Genomic DNA, 22,211 nt, shown 5'->3' with positions numbered 1-22,211 from the left:
GAGCAATGAAACAATGAAAACATTCAGTACACACGCTTCTGTATGTAGACATGTCTAGGTTCATGAGAATTTAAGGTTTTTTTAAAAAAATCCATTCTATCTAAATCATACACATGCAGAGATTACTTTTAGAAGGTAAAGTACTGGTACCATAACTTTAGGCTGTAGGTTCCTTGAACTCAGGACTGGCAAAGGTCGTGCAAAGACAGGCTGGCTCCTGTTATTCCATTTCCTGGCAGAGAACCATGCTGCTGGGTGTGGGGTTGCTTCTGAATTCTGCTTTATATGTCTAATAGCTTTTCATGTAACAAGGAAACATGCTCTGCATGCATTCTAACTGAGCCAGTCAGTACCAGCTGTGGCTGGATACAGCCAAAATATTCCCAATCTTCTACTAACTCGTATGCAAATTCCTTCTACACTTCTCTTTTTTTACAGCTAATCTTCCATCAACTTTGTCTGCATTGATTCTTACATTAAGGCTTTTAACCATGGCTGCAAACTAGTTCGAAGCTTATTACAGGCTAGCATTAACATTGGTGCAAACATTTCAATGTACCATAATTAGCTAAGAGTGGGAGCATGTCTGCTAATAGCACACACCTATTAACCATGCATAAAAGAATCAGCAATTTTATGTTAGCAGTGGCCTCTTTTTCTTGCCATGCAAACCCATTTCTGTGCGTGGCAAGCTTTTAGGATGAATCAGTTAAATTATTCCAGGATTAGTTCATTGTAGAGTAATGATGCTGGCATACAATAAAACAAACTAAAGTGCACTTTAAGCAGATAACACGAAGGGCCACAGGTAGAGCTCCTCTAGGAGTAGATTAGGAGATGAACCATAGATATAGTTAAGAGTAAATGATTATGTACTTCTAGAATTGTTTAAGAAAACATGGCAAAAATCTGCTTCACAAAAGTTTATTTTGCAATACATTCTATCAGAACTGTTCGTTTTTCCAGTATTGTAGAAAAAATAGATGTTCCAGCCACCATTTGCTGAATTAATTTAAGAGCAAATCAATTGTTCCCCTGGAAAAAGATGAATACATCTTATGATCAAACTAAATTCTTAGATTCTTTAAAACAAAGAAAAAAACTTTTTTCTCCCAGCAGCAGCCAAAATAGGGTTCCAGCAGCTTAATGACCCATTCTATAAAGCTTTGTATAAACCAGTGATTTCACTATAAAAGCATGGTCATTAAAACAAAGGAGTGGCAGGCAGGCATCAATGCAAAACATGGAATGATTCGGTCAAACATATGGCACTTCCAAAATAGTAGCTTATTTTAGCAAACCTCCACAGAAAGGTTGTTACTTGTTCTGTCCCAACTATAGCTCCAGAGAAAAGAAAACTGAAGAATTTCCCTTGTGAACACAAGTTTATAAAACCGTCAGAAGGTATTTGTCCCCCAAAACAAGTGCATCTCTTAAAAAATAAATGAACTGTGCTAAGCAACTCTTACTATAGAATATATACATATATATTCCCTTAAACATCTACAGCTGCAAGAGTTTGTTCATTCAGTAGCTTTCAGCTTTCAGACGGCCTCCATCTCCTTCACTTACAAAGCGCTTCCTTCCCCTAAAATTAAATATACAATTAGCTTTCAGTATATCCCTTAAACTTGGCCATATGAAGAGGAGGGCAGAAAGTTAATTTGCAATAAAAAATTGTAAATCACCCTCAAAGCAGTGTGGTTAGTTATATGTATGCAAATTATAGACACTTGCATTTGCTCTGTTCTATTCGAACTCTGATGGGGGCAGGGGAGGAAAGTTTGGAGCATTAAAGTGCAAGACCCAAAGCCAGGAATCTACAAAGGAGAACCGTACTCTGACATTTAAGAATAGATTGAGATTCCAGAATCGGCTCAGTTAATATCCTAGTTTAGGCGAGGGTTATGCTTCAAAATCATTTATTCTGCAGGAATCTAAGAATTCTTCAACAGGGTTATAATAAGTTATGAAAATTTATAAATAATATAAATAATTTATAAATAAATAAATAAATTTATAAATAATAACCAGTTTCCTCTGACCCCAATCATCCTAGCAGAAGTGGAAAGAAATTAAAAGCAGCTACAGCACAGAAGAAGATTAGCAATATCTGAGAAAGCACAATGTAGCAACAGGAAGACAAGTGAAATATCCATATAGTCTTACTCTCTCATATTTATATGCTGTTTTTCTTCAGTTGTAGAACCCAATGTGGCAAACACGTAGTTCCCAGGTGGTCACCCATTCAGGAACTGACTAGAACCACACCTAATTCACTTCAACAGGGCGATTGGCCTCTTGGGCCTTCAAACCACATGCTCGGATTTAGAATGGAAGTTTGGATCAGAGATTCCAAGCTATTCTACCCCTTTAGCCAACACCAGGCCTAAGACAGCCTGTACTACCATGCAAGAAAAAAATAATAAGTTGCCAATCTGACTTGATTAAATTCTGTTGACAAACTAGCTAGGTTTTGCACCCCTTGGACTTAATTTGCTACACAGCTACCTCTCTGACACAGTGATCCTTAAGTATGTACCTGGAAGGACAGAGGTCTCTCATTGGTTTGGAAATTATTCCTGCTCTAAAGCATTCCTCTACAAACCGCTCAAGCACAGAGTATGAATGTGGCACATCAAGATTAATGTCCGGGATTTCACGGTAAATTCGTTCATAGCCCTGCAACATCAAAATTAGAATAAAATTCATTATCTCCGGAATTCAGTATGAATTAAGTAAACTTTAAGTAAAATGTTTCTATCTAAATGGGTATGTTACCTTTAACTTTCACTTAAATATATATAATTATATATCTTTTATATCTGTTGCCAGACTTCATACTAATTTAGTCACCAATATCTAGTTAAAATATTAGCAGCGGCAGACCTACATTTTTGGGGCCCTGGAGCTTAAACTGTGATGGGGGCCCTTACGCAACCAGCAATGAAGTTTGGGTAACCACTGTTGCCTTCTTCAATTGGGTTGTTCCGTGACAATTCATCACCATCATCATAACTACTACATCTCACATTTTGAATAAAATTGCTGTACTGGATAATCTCACATGTCAAAGTCACTTTTGTGAATAAAAAAAATCCTATGCCTTATAGTTTTCAAGTTATGGGAGATGAAAATTAGGGAAATGTTATATACATGCATGATGCATCATAGAATGATTTGAGTTGTGTGACTCAAATTCGGTCTACAAAACCCAAAAATTTAAAGCAATGTTGACTAAAGTGTCTTCTAGTAGATCTGCCCCTGAATATTAGGTAGCAGGTGACAATTACTAAACTTAACAGACTACCAATCTGACTTTGTACAAGACAGATTTCTACATTCTTCCTAGATTTTCTTTTTAAAAATATCGTTGAAAACCCTCAAATTCTGTAACGAAGTCAGAATTTGTGTTCCCTGATCTAATTCTAGGGCTGTTCATTTAATGTTAATAAACAAAAATAAATGCAACCCAATCTTCTCAGCTATAAGGATATTTAACAGGAAATGCTTGGAAATCTGTTAGGCACACTTACTCTTTTCATTTGGTCCATAGTAATGACAGCAGACCTCCAGAGGGATTTCAACAAATTAAGCATCATTTGAAAGTTTGTTTCTCCAGTTGATTCCAAAACCATCACAACTGCCTAAAATGTAAAATCAAATGAACTGAATGTTCAGGTAGAAATGGTGGGAAAGTACATATTTTAAGCAAGTAACAAACATAACTATACTGCAGAGGGAAAAGGATATTATGGAAAGCACAAAAACAAGCTTGAGAAGAGAAAATCTCTCATAATCAATAGTGTGAAAGGCATCTAGAGATTTCAAGGAATTTGATATTATGCATTCCTATACTTTGCTGTTCAGGTCCATTTTTGGTAATCCCACAAAGTGTAATAGAGAACATGCTTTTGAAGCCAGTAAAAAGTATAAAAGGAAGCCAAGGTGATATGAAAACATTCTCTTTTGAAATGAACAATAATATGCAGTATTGATATTCCCTTCATTGAAAATGAAGTAAGAGGTAGTCAATGAATTGCTTAAGAAGGAACTTCAGTCTTTTTATTTACCAGGCATTTTATTAGGGAAATAAACTAGTATAAAAGGTACAGTTATGCAGGCTACTGTAGGAAGCATCTTTCTCAGCTTACAAGCAAGTGTAAAATAGTACCACCAAAGAGAAACTCTCAATAAAGCTCCTTCAGCATAAAAATCATTATGCTTGTTAAAGTTTGTAACTTCAGAACTAAACTTACAATGACAGTTATAATACTATGTTGTAAAAAAAAAAAAATTATGTTTCAATCCTGCCTTACTTCATATACAAGTTCATGGTGAAAATGTGGTACTTCTAACTCCTGGAGACAACGTTCTGCTTCAGAAACATCTCCTGAAAGAAGGTATTCTTTCAACAGCATATCAATCTAGTAGATTAAAAATACAAAAATGTATAAGACCAGATGTTAAAAAGCTTACAATTCTGAAATCTACAATGTATTTCAATTTCTAAATTAAATGTTTACTGATGGGCACCCTCTATGGCACAGTGGTCAATGCTTTTTTGATAAATACAAAAAATATATGAATTCATTATATAATGCAGGGAAAATCCCAAAAGATAAATTATGTATTAATTATTGTAAATGAGATATAAATGAAATGGAAATGAAATATTGTTCAGCACATATGTAATCATGAATGAATAATCATGAATTTAATAATATACAATGCATTAGTAAATTACTAGAGGGAAAAACAAAGAGGCATCAGTTGCTTTGTCCAGTAGTTTACCCTACGTCTCTTCCTACTTGCACTCTCACTTTTTGTGGCAGAACAGAGGATACCACTCAATGGGGCCACTCAGAAAGTATGCAAGAAGAACAGCCAGTGGTAGTAGAATACCACTGAAAGACAGCTTGTGAGCAAGTTGAGACGACGTGGCAAAGGCACTGGGCAGCAGTTGCTCCCACCTCTGCCTTGTTCGCTTTATATGGTGCAGCAAGAAACATTAGGCCTGCTTGGAGGTGCAGGAGGAGAGTGGGAAGACCAAAAGGGGCCCCTTGTAACACTGAACCAGTCCTGTTAACTGGATATAAAAGTTAACCACTAATGAACAGCTGAACTTAATTACCTACCTCTTTAACAAGATGTTTTACAGACTGCTGCCCGCCTCCTGATCCCCACACATTGTCAATGCGTTTTCCACCTTTGGTCATACTCAGCAATACAGTAGCTCGATCCAGAGCAGCCCTGTGAAGAGAAAGGAGAGTTGCAAATAAAAGCAAACATATTTAAGAATGTTTACATTCACCATTAAGCCTTTAAACTACACTGTAGAAATCTGCATTAACAATGAGATGCAAGATTTATACACCAAGACTGCTATTGTAACAAAGTGACCTAGTATTTATGGGGTCCGGTAACTTGTGTTCAGCATTAACTTAGGTCAAAAAGCTGTAGCTTGTTCACTACAAATCATCAATCCAATTCAAATTATTTTTCAAAGTTTTACACAGTGAATATAACAGTCACATTAGTTTATTTCCCAAAATAATCCTGCAGCAGGGAACTATTATTAGCTACTATTTAAGATATGATACATGTTTCTTGATTGAAAGGACACTACCTGCATGCTTCCTTGGTGAATTTTCTTTAAAAATATAGTCCATGACATAGAGTACCTTATATCCATCATACCCAGATGTTTGAGATAATTGCTTCTGTTTCTTCTATCTAAGGCTCTAGCACCTCAATATTCTAACACTTTTAGAACTGATGCCCTAAACATCCAAACTTAGCAGCTGCTGATTATTCCTTAAATTTCCATTATTTGTCTAAAGCTTTTCTCTGAATTCTGTACTTTTAGCCATTCACTGCCTTTAGGTATTAAATATTCCACAAGCTATGCAATGGAAGGAGGCAGCAGAAACATTATATTTTCATAACTTTTCAAGTAAGAGTATAAACCCCAATCTTTGATGTTTTTATTTCTTAAAAAATAATAGGTAAGCCTTCTTTAACCTGGCAAATACAAAATTTTTACTGGATTATCACCTTTAATTGCAAACCCCAGCTATGAAGGGCAATGCACTTACCGAGCCTGGACACAGTCCACAGTGCCTTTGTAACCATCTATGTAACTATTGCAAAGAATCCCATCTCCGACTGCTCTTGCAATAAATTGACCCACCAACTGCCATGAAAAAGAAATATGTCTTACAGATTAAATTTGAGATAGACAGGGTTTCTTTGATCAGTCACAATGTCACACGAAGCAGTAGTACACCCCTAAAATGGGAGAAGCAAGCCATACCCAAGCACCCCTGCTGTTTCCCTCTCGGGCTGGTTCAAGCAGCAGTACAGGCAGTGCTGCTACCTCAGCTGCCTACATTTCTTAATTTTACATAAACAGATGAGCCAATTACATGCAGCTACAAATGTAATAAATAAGAATATATTGGCACAATACATAAAAGATAATACAATACATTGGGTGGTAGCAGGGAAGACAAGAGGTTCTAGGACACAGAAAGTTAAGGTACATTGTGCTGTGATGGAATTTGCATATAAATTCTAATGATTTAGCCATTAGGGGTATCAAAACTTCAGATAAAGATTTTACTGTGTACCTTTATGCCATAAAAGTACTTTAATAAATGTGAGCAACAGATGTTACCACAGAAACAAATTATAATTAATAATAGGCCAGGCTTTTTTCAACCAGAACTCACAGCAACTCAGTTCCGTCACCTCTCAAGTGGATGTCATTGCCATTATAAGAGAACAAGGGAGACGTTCATGGTGAGTTCTGGCACCTCTTTTTCTAAAAAAATAGCACTGATAATAGGTATTTTAAACAAACCTGTGGTGCTCTGGGAGTGTCCAATACCAATTCTGGCATCTCTCTGAGAAGCCTATCAAATGATTTTTCAACGTCTCGTTTGCCAACTACTGTCCCACACAGGTCAGCAAGAAGTTTAGATGTCATTTCTCTGTGACTGGCCTTTCCCTCCAGAGCCAATGATACAGCCAACACTGGTACACTGTATTTCATTTCACCAAGATTGAGGTCTTTCAGCATCTCCTAAATATGTGGAAAGTAAAATAAGCAGTCATTTTATTTTAGTTCAAGTGCACATGAGTTTCATAGTAGAGATGAGAGGGAAAAAACAAGCAAGGAAGAATGTCTCTCTTATGGAACCAGTATAGTAAGAGAAATTCTCTAACTAATGTGTTTGCAAGTTAAGTAAACTCCTTTGACATAAGGGACAATTGTCCAATTACCGTATGTCAGAGGAGACCCACTGAAATCTGGGATGAAAGTTACTTAAATCAATTGAGTTCAATGGAACTACTGTGAATATGACTTATTTGGGAATCACTCAGGAGCAATTTTAATTCTTACTATATTTTTGTGGAAGTAGCAGGAGAGAGGAGTTCAATCTAAATATATGGATTTTAAAGAAAGGTACCATTTCTACCTATAAAATTTACCAGCCTTTACCATGAGTGTCAAGTTTCTTAGGGTTTTAGTCTTGTTTTAAATACACTGGCTTGCTTTTGTGTTTTTAACTGTTTTTATCCGATGTGTAAGGTGCCTTGAGACTGTTGTTTAGAAGGCAATTAATGAATCAGTGATAATAATAAATAAAGATTATTACTAGATGCCATCAAACTAATCTGCAACCAACAGACCCACATTTCATAATCTAATAAAAGTCTGTGTTTATGCCACTAATTATTATAAAAGACAGAATTGTAAAAGTTGTTATTATTATTATTATTATTATTATTATTATTATTATTATTATTATTATTATTTATTTGTACCCCGCCCATCTGGCCGGGCTTCCCCAGCCACTCTGGGCGGCTCCCAAAAAAAATATTAAAATACTCTAATACATCAAACATTAAAAGCTTCCCTGAACAGAGCTGCCTTCAGATGTCTTCTAAAAGTCTGGTAGTTGTTGTTCTCTTTGACATCTGGTGGGAGGGCGTTCCACAGGGAGGGCGCCACTACAGAGAAGGCCCTCTGCCTGGTTCCCTATAACTTGGCTTCTCTTAGTGTGGGAACCGCCAGAAGGCCCTCGGCACTGGACCTCAGTGTCCGGGTAGAACGATGGGGGTGGAGATGCTCCTTCAGGTATACAGGACCGATGCCGTTTAGGGCTTTAAAGGTCAGCACCAATACTTTGAATTGTGCTCGGAAACGTACTGGGAGCCAATGTAGGTCTTTTAAGACCGGTGTTATGTGGTCTCTGCGGCCGCTCCCAGTCACCAGTCTAGCTGCCGCGTTCTGGATTAGTTGTAGTTTCCGGGTCACCTTCAAAGGTAGCCCCACGTAGAGTGCATTGCAGTAGTCCAAGCGGGAGATAACCACAGCATGCACCACTCTGGCGAAGCAGTCTGCAGGCAGATAGGGTCTCAGCCTGCGTACCAGATGGAGCTGATAAACAGCTGCCCTGGACACAGATTTGACCTAGAATCATAGAATTGGAAGAGACCACAAGGGCCATCGAGTCCAACCCCCTGCAAAGCAGGAAACACCATCAGAGCACTCCTGACATATGGTTGTCAAGCCTCTGCTTAAAGACCTCCAAAGTAGGAGACTCCACCACACTCCTTGGCAGCAAATTCCACTGTCGAACAGCTCTTACTGTCAGGAAGTTCTTCCTAATGTTTAGGTGGAATCTTCTTTCTTGTAGTTTGGATCCATTGCTCCGTGTCCGCTTCTCTGGAGCAGCAGAAAACAACCTTTCTCCCTCCTCTATGTGACATCCTTTTATATATTTACCTGTGCCTCCATGGACAGCTGCGAATCCAAAATGACTCCCAGGCTGCGCACTTGGTCCTTCAGGGGCACAGTTACCCCATTCAGGACTAGGGAATCCTCCACACCTGCCCACCTCCTGTCCCCCAAGAACAGTACTTCTGTCTTGTCAGGATTCAACCTCAATCTGTTAGCCGCCATCCAACCTCCAACCACCTCCAGGCACTCACACAGGACCTTCACCGCCTTCACTGGTTCTGATTTGAAAGAGAGGTAGAGCTGGGTATCATCCGCATACTGATGAACACCCAGCCCAAACCCCCTGATGATCTCTCCCAGCAGCTGCATATAGATGTTGAAAAGCATGGGGGAGAGGACAGAACCCTGAGGCACCCCACAAGTGAGAGCCCAGGGGTCTGAACACTCATCCCCCCCCACCACTTTCTGAACACGTCCCAGGAGAAAGGAGCGGAACCACTGTATGACAGTGCCCCCAGTTCCCAGCCCCTCAAGACGGTCCAGAAATATTTTATGGTTGATGGTTAAGGACCTAAGTACCCCACTCTTGAAAGAACTATTTTAAATCTCATTAACCACTGCTTGTAATTTCAAAAATATAAGCTATGAGACATACCGCAACTTCATTAGTATCCCCATGTTCAAAATATTCCTGGATTATTGGAGTTAGCGTTTTCTCAAATGCTCTTTCTTCCAAAGGTGGAACTACTGTTTCATAGACACAGTTATCCTGCTTTAAACAAAGATGCAACAAATTTAATAAAACAAAATTTATATTGGGGAGGCTCAGAACAATTCAGTTTTAGAACATAGTTCCCCATAAATTTTCACAGGCTTTCCATTCATAATCCCTTTAATACTGTCAGTCAGGCTTCTATAAGTAATGGCTTTGTTCTCTTCAGTTGCTGCCATCAGTTTAAACTACCGTAAATTTCGCTCCAAAACACGCACTTTTTTGCTCCGAGAAAGTAAGGGAAAATGCCTGTGCGTGTTAAGGAGTGAATGCACGGATCAGAGCCATGGCTGCCATCGGTCAGGCAAAGCGGGAGCCACTTACACGCTCTACGAGGCTCTCACTTTGCTTTCTTTAAAGCGACCTGGAGCCAGGAAGGAGGGAGGGAAGGAGAGCCATAGCAGCAAAGCCAGCAGCAGCCGCTTACACGGGAGGAGGGACAGACGCTAGCAAAGGTCTGCGCCCTCTCTAAACAGAGCAATGAGGCTGCAGAGAGACGGCAGGAAAGATAAAATTTAAGCAACCAGCAGCAAAATAAAACCAACCTCGAGCTCTGAGCCAGCGCAGTGAAAACCAGGAAGTAAAAAAAAAGGCTGGGGAGGGCATGAGGGAGAGGGGAAAACTTCGCAAATCCCCGCGTCGCTGAGCAGCTTGTTTTCAGGCAGGATAGATTTGAGCATTGTCTGGGTCCTAGTGCCCCTACCGCTTTGTTGTGCTCCATTCTATTGCTGCTGGTGGCTGCTTATCGTTCAGGCTGCAAGGAGGAGCGCTTTTACACAGCTAATGGCGAATCCCCTGCAATCGAAGTCCTCCTCACTTGCTCAAATCTATTCCGCCTCAAAACAAGGAGCGGAAGGAAAAGGCTGCAAACTGTTAAATGGAAAAAAAAACCCAGGCACAGGGCAAATACCTTAAGTATACCTTTAAAGCAACAGTGCTCTTTCCCTCCCTCCTCCCCGCGGAAAAGCTCCTTGTCCCTTGAGTTCTTTTCCTTCCCTCCCCACTTAAAACGTGGTTACAAAGCACGGATCCACATGGATCCTCAGGATTTTTGCATTGGGCTACCCCAAACTCACTGTCAGATCACATGTCTGTGGCCACAGCATGAACCATAAAAATCATACATCCACTGTTTCATTTAGAATATTTTTTCCTCGTTTTCCTCCTCTAAAAACTACATGCGTGTTATGGTCAGATGCGTGTTATAGAGCGAAAAATACGGTACTCTATAACACCAAGAAGGAAGAGGTAAGCTGTTGAACTAATCCAAAAATGGAGAAATGCAGCTATAGCTGAATATTGATATGAAAAACAGCTCACAGTGTGTTCTTCAGCCACACTTCAATTCCACCTTCACAATTTATCTGTCAGGTGAGCAGAACAGCACAGCAAATGCTGCTTCAAACCCGTTTTGCTCCTTCCCGGTCGCTGATTCTATCACTGGGCCACTGCTGTTTTCTCCTCCTCTAGGAGCTGTTAACTAACCACAGAATTAAATGTCTGTGGCTAAATAGAGTTGAGATGGACTTTATGCCCAATTTCTGTTTTTATCAAGACTAGAAAGAGTCAGTGAAAAACACAGACTACTTACATCATCAGTTTTTGATGAAATAACTGTTCAGGGGTGGGGCACTCATCAGATGAGGAAACTAACCATTTTCCTTACCTGAGCATCATCATAGTTGGGATCTTTAATGTCTACTTCCTCCAAATCATACACTTGCCCAGGTGTTCCCCAAACACCTTTGCCTCCTGATCCACCTGAAAAAAAGTTTAACAGCAAAGATGAGAACCAGACTACAAGTCAGTGTTATTTTTTGTCTTATTACTGCACTCTAACCTTTCATAGAAATCTAGTTTTCAAATTCACATGAAAGGCTCACAGAAGCTGAACAGCAAAGCTGACACTGTTCACTATCTTCCTAATATGAACAAGACAGGAGGCAATCATTTTTAATCAGGCTAAATAGAACAGCATAAGCTATCTGCAGCAGTCATTCTCAAGTCTCCAAGTATTTGTGTTTGTTTTATTTAATTAACAATGTTCATATTAAAATTATGAACCTTAAAATTTCAGAGTTCTAAATTAGAAAAGTATTATACATGCAGATATAAACTATGCAGATCTCTACTGTGTCTATATTCTTGTTGCTATCAAATTAATGTAAAACAAAACATTTAGGAATAAGCACAAAATGAAGATCAATCTAAACCTAGATAAACTCTCAATAGGCTATTTCTGTTTGCTGTGAATTCAAAACACACCAACCTTTCTTGGGTAGACCCCTTCCCTTTCCTGAACGAGATCGCCTATCCAGATGCTTTCCCTTTGGACTTGTTGGTACTATGACTCCATTCTTCAGTGCTTCCCCATTATCACTCACTGAATCTCCTCTTCCAGAGTCTCTAGAAGAGTTTTTTCTCAGTCTCCTCTTTGCTCTGGCATTGATCTTAGCTTCATTAATAGACGTTACAGTGTTCCAGTTACCATTGATTTCAGGTTTTATTTCCTCAGTTCCACCATTTTCTTCATCACCGGAAAATGGAGTATCACTCAGATTATCCAGTTCTCAAAAACAGAAAGATACAGGAAGGTTTAGCTATTGGCAAGTAATTTTAAAATCACACAAATTTCCAACATGGTAAAAGTTCCAACGCCATTCTAAGCATCATGCAAAAAAAAAAAGTTTTTAACAATCCTTGACAGATTTAGTTCTTGCAGCTCTCCTGCAAAAGTGACAAACTAATTATTGGGTGAGAACAGGAAGAAATGTTTCAGGGGCATTTGATGGAGGAGGAAGAATCAGTTGACAAAAGCTAACATGGTATTATAGTCACAGTGGGATATATCGCAACAAAATTGTAGTTTACCTATTGCAAATTATATTCATGAAGGGTTTGTTTAATGATGTGGCTGAAGTACAGCCCCACTTTTATATTTGTAAGCCACATTCATATGTATAACAGTGGACAGCTTATGACATATCTTTTTCATCAAGCCTACAGGTGTCTGTGTCTTAAATGTATTTTTGTGTTTCTTGTCCTTGCAGTGCTATACAGATGCAAGATTTATACAAAAGCTTTGATTTTTAAATTGTTTTGTTTATTCACTGATTTGAACAATTACTATACAAATATGGAAAGGTGGAATATATATTTTAATAAAGACATTAGAATTTTTTTTTGGGGGGGGCTTGATTATTGTACAGTAGTTACTTTACACAGGAATATGTATTTTCCAAAAGTAAAAAAAAATCAAGGGGTTTTTTGAAAATAATAAGCGACAAAGACCTAGTTCAACTTCTTATAACAATGCAACATGCAAATCCAAGAGCATATGGAATGGGATATTGTAAAATTAGAACAACAAAGTCATTAACAAACCCAGTAGCATATCTCAGAGCTTAAATAAGTACAGGTATTAGGAACAATTTTCTCAATTTAAAAAACTTTGTTTAGTTATGTGTTCCATTCTATAATGGAAATGCATTTTGCAGCGTTTCAAGCATCAAAGACCGCAAATGAATTGGGCTGATTCCTTACCTGTCAAGTTGATGTTGTATGTCTGCTCATTTCCTATTTCCATAGCTGTTTTACAGTAACTGAACCAAACGCAAAAAATTGTTTAATATTGTTGTTTCAGACCTAAAAACAAAAATAGAACCTTTTAGTGCAATTAGAACTATAGAAACTGTAGCTGTACAGTGTACTTTTTTTGATAAAATTGTAACACACAATATTTTGTAAACATTAAACCTTATGCAAATTTTCTATTATTTTTATTATTGAAACTGAATCAGCCAAGTTATTCTCTTGTTCCAAAGACTTCTCTTAAGCTTAGGATTTGTAAATTCCTACAAGCAGAAGTTTGGCAGGAATCATCCCTCCCTTCTATCAGACATTTTTTGGAAAACTATACTATTTAGATGGGCCTTTGTAATATGAATTTTCTTTTTTAACCCACTCAGTATTTGTTTTATGCATATTTTTGTTGATTTTATTCTCATACCTATACTGCCTTGAAATGCTTTTATAGACTATAAATACATAATAATAATAAAAATTACTTCATTTATCCGAACAACCCATAATCATTATTTCCACTTTGCAGTGGAACAACAGAAACTTGCTTGTTTGCCATCCAAGTTCAGGACTGAGGTATAAATTTAATTAAGACTAGCATTTTTATTTATTTATCTATCTAGTGAGTGTGTGAGTGTTTGCATCTATGTATCTATGTACCTATGTACATCAACAAAATAGAAATTATTTAGGCTGCAAGTCTTACTACCATGTTTTAATATTTATATAGCACCAGTTCTGCTTAGGTATTTTGTAGGGATAGCACCTGTTTTTTGGTAATTGTTCCATTGTTTTATCAGTCCTGTCAAAATACCATGCAGATCAAACAACGAAAAAGATACTTTATTTGTATTTATTCTTTCACTCTAAGAACAGATCACCACCTTCTGGGAATTCCTGTTGCTCTCTGTTCACCTCCAACCTGCAGCTCATCCAGTGTTTTACCCCATGGTAGTACTCTCAAATAAGTTGGCATCATCCAAATCTAATCACATTTGTTTTAGATAGCATAGCTACAGCACTTCCACTAGAGGGAAAGCATGCAGATAATCCTAACAGATCTTATATCTTGCATCACAATTTTTACCTGTGTAGCTTTCATTAAACATTCAGCAGTCTCATTTGTGTTCCCAGGCAGTTTCTGCCCCAAGTTTTTTTTTCCTCCTTCCCCCACCTTTTATCTAGCAAACACTATGCATTGTTGAGTGGTGAGATTATGACATCAGGTCTTTCACATCATACCTCATAGCAAAGAGTTTTTCAACATTACCTTAGCCAATCATTCAGAGGTTTGCAACGTTCTGAAGCACTTTCCTTTCGATAGAAGAGTTTCCTCAGATCTCTCAAAAGGCAGAAGATTGGAGAGTTGATTTATTAGCTTGTAAGGTTAATTTTTGTCCTCTTGGGATTCCATTACATGCATCAACTCTCCTTCAAATCCAAAGGAAAAGCACAATATTTATATAGAAAAATGTATGATAATTTAACACTGGAATTATGTATCTTCAGTATCTTGCAGATATGCAAATGTACAACCCTTCATGAAATTAAAATAATTTCTAAGTGACAGCATGGGTAGGGAGTGGCAAGCAAACCAAAACCCTCCCCACACATCTCTTAGGACAGCAGAGGGAGGCAATGCTGAATCCTTGGGGGGCATCCTTGTTCTAGATAGTAACCCACTAGTTCAAAACCACAGAATTAACTTCTAGTTTAACAGCATAACCACACACAAATGTTGTAAAAGTACTACATACCAACGCCATGAGATGTGGTGCTGCAGCATAAACAAATTAACTCTAACACAAGGATAAATAGGATGAGTAGGACAGGAACAAAACAAAATTCATTAAGAAGAAAACTATTCTCACTTCTGTTACATGCCTGGAAACTACTGGCCTGGAAATCCACAAGTCATCAGACTGCACAAATACAGGTCTGCCACATACTGCAAGCCATGCTTGCTAAACCATCCTGGTTTTGTGGCAACTGTGAGCCTGAGGCTACAAGAATAGCAAAATTAATGAAGCATCTGATGAGACATAGTTCACGATTGCTATTATACATACACTCCAGCTGGCAATGAACCGTCTCTAAAAATACAGAATTTTTTTAAGGCCTGAGGTCTATAATATGGAAAACCTGCCTCCTGCAGATGACTGCCTGTGTTCAACTTGTTTGACACACACTTTAAAAATAAGAAAGGGAAGTGGTTGTATGGTTAGTTGATCTTTTTAAAGTTTTCAAGTAACATCTGTTGCTAGACCTTTAAATGGTAAAGGAAACTGTGGTTTAGGAGGCATTTCATTTTTGATCTTACAGCACTTAGAATGTTGTAGTTTCTCTATGGTGTTTCTGAACAGCAGGCAACACACATTAAATCATTATTCTCAACAACAAAAACAGTCCTGTAGCTCTAGAGTACTGAAAGGGTATGTGGTAGCAGACTGCTCACCCAATCAGTTTGTTTATCCTGAATGCCAAATTAAATTAATCCAGATTACCAAATAATATAAACATAATCCAAATTAAGTAAAGAGGGTCAATATGGTCATGAAAACTATTTTGTTAATCATTAAATGCTTTATTGAGGAAGTCTCCATGTGAAGAAACTGGCCTGGTTCAGATGTAATGGGGAAATGGTTTTCCACTACAATATTAAATTGCATCATACCTCAGGTTTATGTACTTTCTCCTCCCTGAAGTTACTTCAGTGTAAAACTTGTCACAGTTCCCTGACATCCAAATTTAAGGAGCTATGGTTTCTTTACCCTATAGTTAGTAACAACAAACCAGAAAAACATGGTTTCAAATCACTTTAACTTTAAACAGACCACAGACAGGGAATAGTGGTAAGTTTAAATTCAAAGGCAAAATCTTTCTGTCTCCTTTTCTGGATGGGAGAATGAAGTGTGGTGGGCCTCAAGCTTGATATAATTCATTTTCAAAACAGGAAGCTATGGTTTGCTGTTATGTCTGAATCACACCATTGTATCCTGAAAAGCAACTTTAAGTTGTTTACAGGGGCTTCATTTATTTGAACTTCATTAAACTTGTTCACTTCAAGGACTAATCATTCCAATAAAATATAATAGACACTCATAACATTGTTATACTTTTTGTGGTCACACAAATTGTAAGTAGACTAAGGTACGCTGAAGCCTTAAATTCAAATGCCAAAGCTTGACTAATGAACCATAATAAAAGTGTCTTTAGATAATGCTGACAAAGTGGCATAGTAAACAACTACAAAGTAAGGTAATGCTCTCATTCTTCAGAAGACGATTTTGGCAATGAAATCTTATGGATTCTGTAATATTAAACTTCCAAGTCCAGTGAGTCCCTTATTATTGCATTTCACAGAAGGGGATATTCCGATGCCTAACCAGATTCAGAAGGATAAGCATTTAGCAGCAAAAGTAAATGTAACGGGGTATCTTTTTGAGAAATACAGAGAACTATAACAATATCTATACTGATATCCAGTTGTCCCAAGAACAGTTGGGGGAAATCAGTGCACATAAACTGATATAATCCAGTGGAAGGAGTGTTGTACAAAAAATAGTGCAACTTCATCCTGACCCCAAAAGCATTAAAATGCAGGATCAACCATCTAGCCTGCTGAGATGCAAGCTGGCAGGTAAGTGAATCTGCATTTGATGCATAAGGCAGGACAATGGTGGTTTTCAAACATCAATTAACCATTTCGACATTGATTTGCCTGCCACAAACCCCTTGTGTGCAGCAGAGAGTTCTGGGGCATGTTACAAGGTGCACATTCAATGACTTAGCTACGCTGGTTTTCACTTTTGCTCCACAAAGAGCATAGCCGCTAGGCCCCCCCCCTCAGTGCTCCCCAGCAGTTACACATTAGGAGGCGAGGCCAGCAGTGGAAGGCAAACTGCCTTTTGCGTGGAAACCCAACTGCCACCCTTGAAATCAACACCCGGCCTCAAAATAAAAATGTTTTCAAAGAGCAGCAGGATTTTCCTGAGCACGGTCTTCACATCACGGAGAAAGCCCTTCCTGAGGGAAAGAATATACTCCTGAGGTAAAACGATGGGAAGCCCCAATAAATGATACGGCCTGTACTCAGCATAACAGCAGCTCTCCCCTCCGCTGTCTACGGAGAGCGTTATCGGTCGTGTGAGGCCAGTTCATGAGCTAAGGTGGGGCAGGGCGGCCAATACACCGGCCAAATGACGGGCGTAAGGGAGGCGGAAAGGCGAGGAAATGGGCCCCCTTCCTCCTCCTCCTGAGGAGTCGGCAGACACGTACGTCCCTCTCCGCTCGGCGTCGCGAAAGGCGGGAGGGCACAGCCCTAACGGGAGAACCCCCCCATTCCCGTGCTCACGTTTCTGGGGCCGTGGTGGGGGTGGGGACATTACCGTAGGCGGCGGCCCCGGAGCTGCGCCACACGGTGTTTGTTTTTGTTCTGCCCAGCAACACGGCCACGAGCGGCCGATCCTGATTGGCTCAGCCTCGCCCTGGGGCCCGCGACAGCCAATGGAAAAAGGGATTCCGAGAGGGCGGTACAGGGGAGCGTTCAAAACAAAAAACCAGTTGGAAAACAAATGAGTTATGAGTGTCAAAATGGAGGGGACGGGAAAGGGCGTGTGACGTGACGCGACGAGTGGGTGAGACCATCGAAAATCCAGGTGGGGGGGGGAGTATCTTTAGCCAAGGGGCGACAGAGGAAGCCATAGAGCTGCCTCACTGTAGCCTGGAGATTTGCCCACTCAACATTTTCTGCTTGGGGCTGATAAAAAGGTGTGGTGGAGGGCTCTCACTTCTTTGGCTCCCAGTCATGTATCAAATAAAACTCCAGTTCTTCCCAGAAGCTATCATGTTATAGAGAAGCGCATGGCCTAGAGATTTGTTTATTAAATTTTATCCTCGAGCTTCCATGTTTACTTTCAAGGAAGTCCCATTATTGGGGCTTACAGGTAAAGGTGCAAATGGTTATGCTTAAAGTTGGAGGAGCTCAGCCTTTCACACCTACCACACGAGAAGAAATTAAGGAGGTGGCACTTACCGGTACCCAGTAAAGAGCTGCTATGATGAGAAATAATGCAATTGCTGCATTTTTTAAAAAAGCATTTGTGTCAGCTCCATGACAGCCTGGAAAAGGTTGTCAACCCTATACCACACATTTCAAAACACTTTTAGGCTGCACTGCTCACTAACTAGGAAGTAATTTTCATTGCACTTAATGAGAGATACTTTACTCCTGAGTGAGGGTGGTGTAAAGGTTAGAGTATTAAACTAGGTCCTGGGAGACCAGGGTTCCAATCCTCAACTCAGCTGGGTGACGTTAGGTCAGTGATTGTTTTTCATTCTAACCTACCTCATAGGTTTGCTGTGTGAGGAACTTACGATAAAAAATGGGATACAAATGTAATAATAAATGCTGCTAAAAATGCACAGGATTGTGCAGTTAGTAAAATCAAGTGAACTTGTTCTATCAAGGAACACAGGGCATTGCCTTAGATAATGTGTCTCAAGCTGTCAAGGTCATTCTGTATTTGGCCCTTTGTTATCTTCATGCTATTGTCTGATGTCTGAAACAAGAACCTTTTGCCTCTTTTTCCTCTCCTTGCTGTTCCTGCCCCAAGCAAATCATGAAGGTCCTTTGATGTTTGAAGTTTACTAAGCCAGCACAAGGCTGTGGTTGGGAAGATGCCTGTTCTTGAAGTTTTGAACAACGGATTCACAACTGCAGTCTTCAGAGTCAGTACTAAGAAATGAAACTGATCCTACAAAATCCTATTTATGTTAAGCCTGCATAAAAAATGCAAAGGTCACAAAATTGCAAGTAAACGAGTTAAATCCTATGCAATCAGAGTCTCTGAAATGGCTGGCTTAAGCGGTTTGAAGATTGATATGTGCACACAGCTTATGATTAACCAACCTCCACCCTCTCAAAAAGACCTTTTCTTGACCTTACAGACAGCTTAATTTATTTTCTTAAAGTATACTCAGAGCCTCCCTATTAATTACATACTGTGCATAACACTGAATGCTGTACAGCCGTACTTAATTAGAAGGCTTAATGCTAATGTTGTTATGAAATATTATTACTCTTAGATATTCATTGCAAGACAAGCTGATATACATCACTGATTCTCCCAGGATGCCACATCCCAGAGCTCTTTTAGGGACAAGATTATATATGGTGTAGTCCCATTCTGTGACTGCATTTCTCCTCTAAGTAAATGTATCAATCTGTCTATAGATGCACCCCCTTGAGTACAGGGCAGTTTAAATGTAAGGTTCTGAACTGTAATAGCACAAGCTTCAATATAAACTTATTTAAGTAGTTAAGTGCTATACAAGAATTAAAAGGCTAGTCTTGTTACTACCGGTTCTTAACGCAAGTCAGTAATTGTTTGTATGTCAACATGCAACGCATACCTAACCTGTAATGTAAACATCTGGGAATCTGCTTAAGTACATGAGTAACATATTTACTGTGTTTATGCAGATTCCCAGATGTAGTTTGAAAAGAGGTAATGACGCCACTCTAATGGCTTAATTATAAATGCACACCGACAACAGTTTGAGATCCGCAAGTCACTTCCTGATTTGTCTTTGAAATATTTTGAAGCACAAGCACCCAAGTTGTAACCTATAAGCATTCAATAACTAAGCACTGCTAGGTTTTACCTCACAGGCCTCTTTTGCCTTTAGAGCTATATGACAGGCAGAAATTTACCATGTGAACATTTACCTAGCAAGCAGATCCACCGATGCCAGAATTTGCTTCTGCCAGGCAGAATCTCCACAAATCAAAAGTTGGTATCCTTCCTAACAACAAATAGAATATCATCCCACCACCTCTTCACATCCAGCCATTCCCTGGAATCATTTAAGCACACAAAACCTCTAGCTATAGAAAATAATTGCTACATGGCATATGTTAAACCACTCGTGCTGAGCTTTTTAAACTGTGCTAGCATTAAAAAAAAAATGAGATTGCACTAAAATACACTGCCCTGCCTCTGCTGCACCCTCCTGTTTTTATCCAGGGGTATTGCAGAATCCATTACCCATACCACAGGTTGGAACTATATCCTAAAAGCAGAAGAAGAGCCTTTCTGGGTCCACAAGCAGGACATGAACACGGTCTCAGGTGATTCACTGAAACTGGTATTCACTGGCCTACCACCTACAATAATAGCCACTGGTAGCCTTATCCTCCAAGTCTGTGGCCATCACTAGATTCTGTGGCAGTGAGCAATCAGAAAGGGGGAAAATGCTGCAAAACGATAGTTTCTATTGATGCACAAATTTGTATCACTCATTAAAGTCTCACCATTAAGAAAAATTAGGAGGCAAGAATATTGCTGTCATGATCCAGGAGAAGCATATTTTCAAATACCTGTCTCCACATTGCCCTAAACACTCCACTGCCCTAGTTCCCACAAGGTGTCCTTTGAAGCGTTGCATAAAACTCTGTAAAGAGTCTAAATTGTAATTTAGTAGCTGAGCAATTATGAGAGGCTGAAACCTGGCTTATTGTTTCTCAAAGAATCACAAAACCATGCTGTCTGAAAGAACCAAAGCTACTCTCTAGTCAGTTTCCTTCTTCAAATCCAAAGCCATCTAACCACAGTGACCCAAGCATAAATAAAGGCTATCTTAGAAATACCGCACTCAAACTAGGCAAATAGCACTGCACCACATGACTCCAGCAAACCAAATGCCAAGCCACGTGTTGCAGGAAAAGCAAAACACCATCAAAGTCGCTAGCCAATCAGACCTGGGGAAAACATTCCTTCCCAATCAGGCAATGAAGATAAGCGAAACTCATTGGCAAGTCTCTGGAAGAGAGGTTGCACTGGCCAATTGCAACTGTGCTACGCAGCGTCCCACCTCCAAGTTAGGGAGTTTACTGGTTCTCTCGATTTACCTGCAAATTATGCCATCTAAACCCCAATGTCGTCGCCACGCACTTCACAATGCCACTAGCCCCTAACTGAAGCACTGAAAATGAATCCGAAGGCACCCTGCATAAGTTTATCGAAGCCTCCATTAAACTAAGTGGGAAGTCTAGATGCATCTAAACAAGCCCAAGTAGTAGCCAGAACAGATCACAAAAGCAGCGACCTTCAAAAAACCGAATAAAAGACCACTGACATATAATAGCAGCACTTCATTTTCCCCACCACAATCCTACTTAAAGCAACTGGGCGCATCTGCAGCAAGGCGCACACCATTCCACTGCACGCTTACCTAGGAGCATGCCCCCTTGGACGCCATTGGGCTAATTTCCGAAATGACTTGCTACAGGACCCAGGTGAAAAGCCCCGCTGACAATACCTTCGATTCTATGCACTTTGTACGAAAGGGGCTTCCTTCCGAGGAAAGATGCAAAGGTTCGGGTTACATGCCGCCCACAGATTGCAGTCTTATGCCCATTTTCTCGCTTGCAAAAGCTATGAACACAATGGAATTTATGTCCCAGAACTGCACAGGATCGGCAAAAAGTGCAGTCTAAGGAAACACACCCTTGTCTGGAGCAAAAGTTCATTGCATACAGTGGAACTTATTTTCGAAAAGGCATGCATAAAATCGGGGTGCAGTATGACGAAACACTAACAAAAAAAAGCCAGCAATCATAAAATTGTTATTTCCCTTTCCCAACCGTTATAGCCAAAATGTATTATCAATTCGCTTTTTAAAAAAATGGAGCCGAACTCGATTGCCGAGAAGCCGTTTAGGAACAGCTCCTTTTGCTCAGATACGGGGATTTCCGCTCACATTTTTGCACCGAGCTCGCACGCCGCTTGCTTTGCATCTCTGGTTTCTTTTCAGCAGCAAATGACAACGAGAGGCAAAGACCTAGCAGCCTAAACCAACAGCTACTTAAAGAATGAAAATGTGAGAAAGTCACCCTTTTCCTCCTCTTGCTTTTACCCAGAAGCTGTTGATCATAAAACTCTGGCCCACAAACTCTCTCTCTCGCCTAGTTTTCTCCTCGGCAGATCAGCACCAGATTTCTCCACTCGCGACTGTTTTCAAACAACCCATTACTTCCCCCCACGTTTAAGGTGGCGGGGTAGTCCCGCCTACGGAGCGCAAGGAGGAAAGCTATTGGACGAG

At 39.6% G+C, this 22,211-nt stretch overlaps 1 protein-coding gene and 1 long non-coding RNA gene across 10 annotated transcripts; one reads left to right on the top strand and one right to left on the bottom strand.

Moving 5' to 3' along the window:
* Nucleotides 1-908: 908 nt before the first annotated feature.
* PDCD4 (programmed cell death 4) lies at nt 909-22,176 on the bottom strand. 9 transcript variants are annotated; one of them, XM_081189422.1, is made up of 14 exons: nt 17,495-17,510; nt 15,781-15,878; nt 14,377-14,537; nt 13,068-13,169; nt 11,794-12,093; nt 11,191-11,285; nt 9,408-9,524; nt 6,866-7,087; nt 6,099-6,196; nt 5,139-5,253; nt 4,320-4,427; nt 3,537-3,647; nt 2,543-2,682; nt 909-1,588 (listed from the first exon to the last, which is right to left on the bottom strand). In XM_081189422.1, exons 4-14 carry the CDS (start codon nt 13,108-13,110, stop codon nt 1,528-1,530), a joined length of 1,410 nt encoding a protein of 469 aa, XP_081045548.1. In that variant the 5' UTR covers nt 13,111-13,169; nt 14,377-14,537; nt 15,781-15,878; nt 17,495-17,510; the 3' UTR covers nt 909-1,527. The 9 variants fall into 9 exon arrangements, with proteins under 9 accessions (XP_081045548.1, XP_081045547.1, XP_081045546.1 ...); XM_081189421.1 differs by lacking the exons at nt 15,781-15,878; nt 17,495-17,510 and adding an exon at nt 22,026-22,176; XM_081189420.1 differs by lacking the exons at nt 15,781-15,878; nt 17,495-17,510 and adding an exon at nt 22,003-22,154.
* Nucleotides 15,885-18,940, top strand: LOC308584615. The gene is made up of 2 exons (XR_014006951.1): nt 15,885-17,157; nt 18,722-18,940. It is a non-coding gene; the product is annotated as an uncharacterized lncRNA (long non-coding RNA).
* Nucleotides 22,177-22,211: the final 35 nt, after the last annotated feature.

Source organism: Podarcis bocagei (genome assembly GCF_964188305.1).
Source record: "Podarcis bocagei genome assembly, chromosome: 4".
NCBI classification, from domain to species: Eukaryota; Metazoa; Chordata; class Lepidosauria; order Squamata; family Lacertidae; genus Podarcis; species Podarcis bocagei.
Note: the sequence above shows the minus strand (reverse complement) of the source record. Positions and strands in the feature narration are given on the sequence as shown.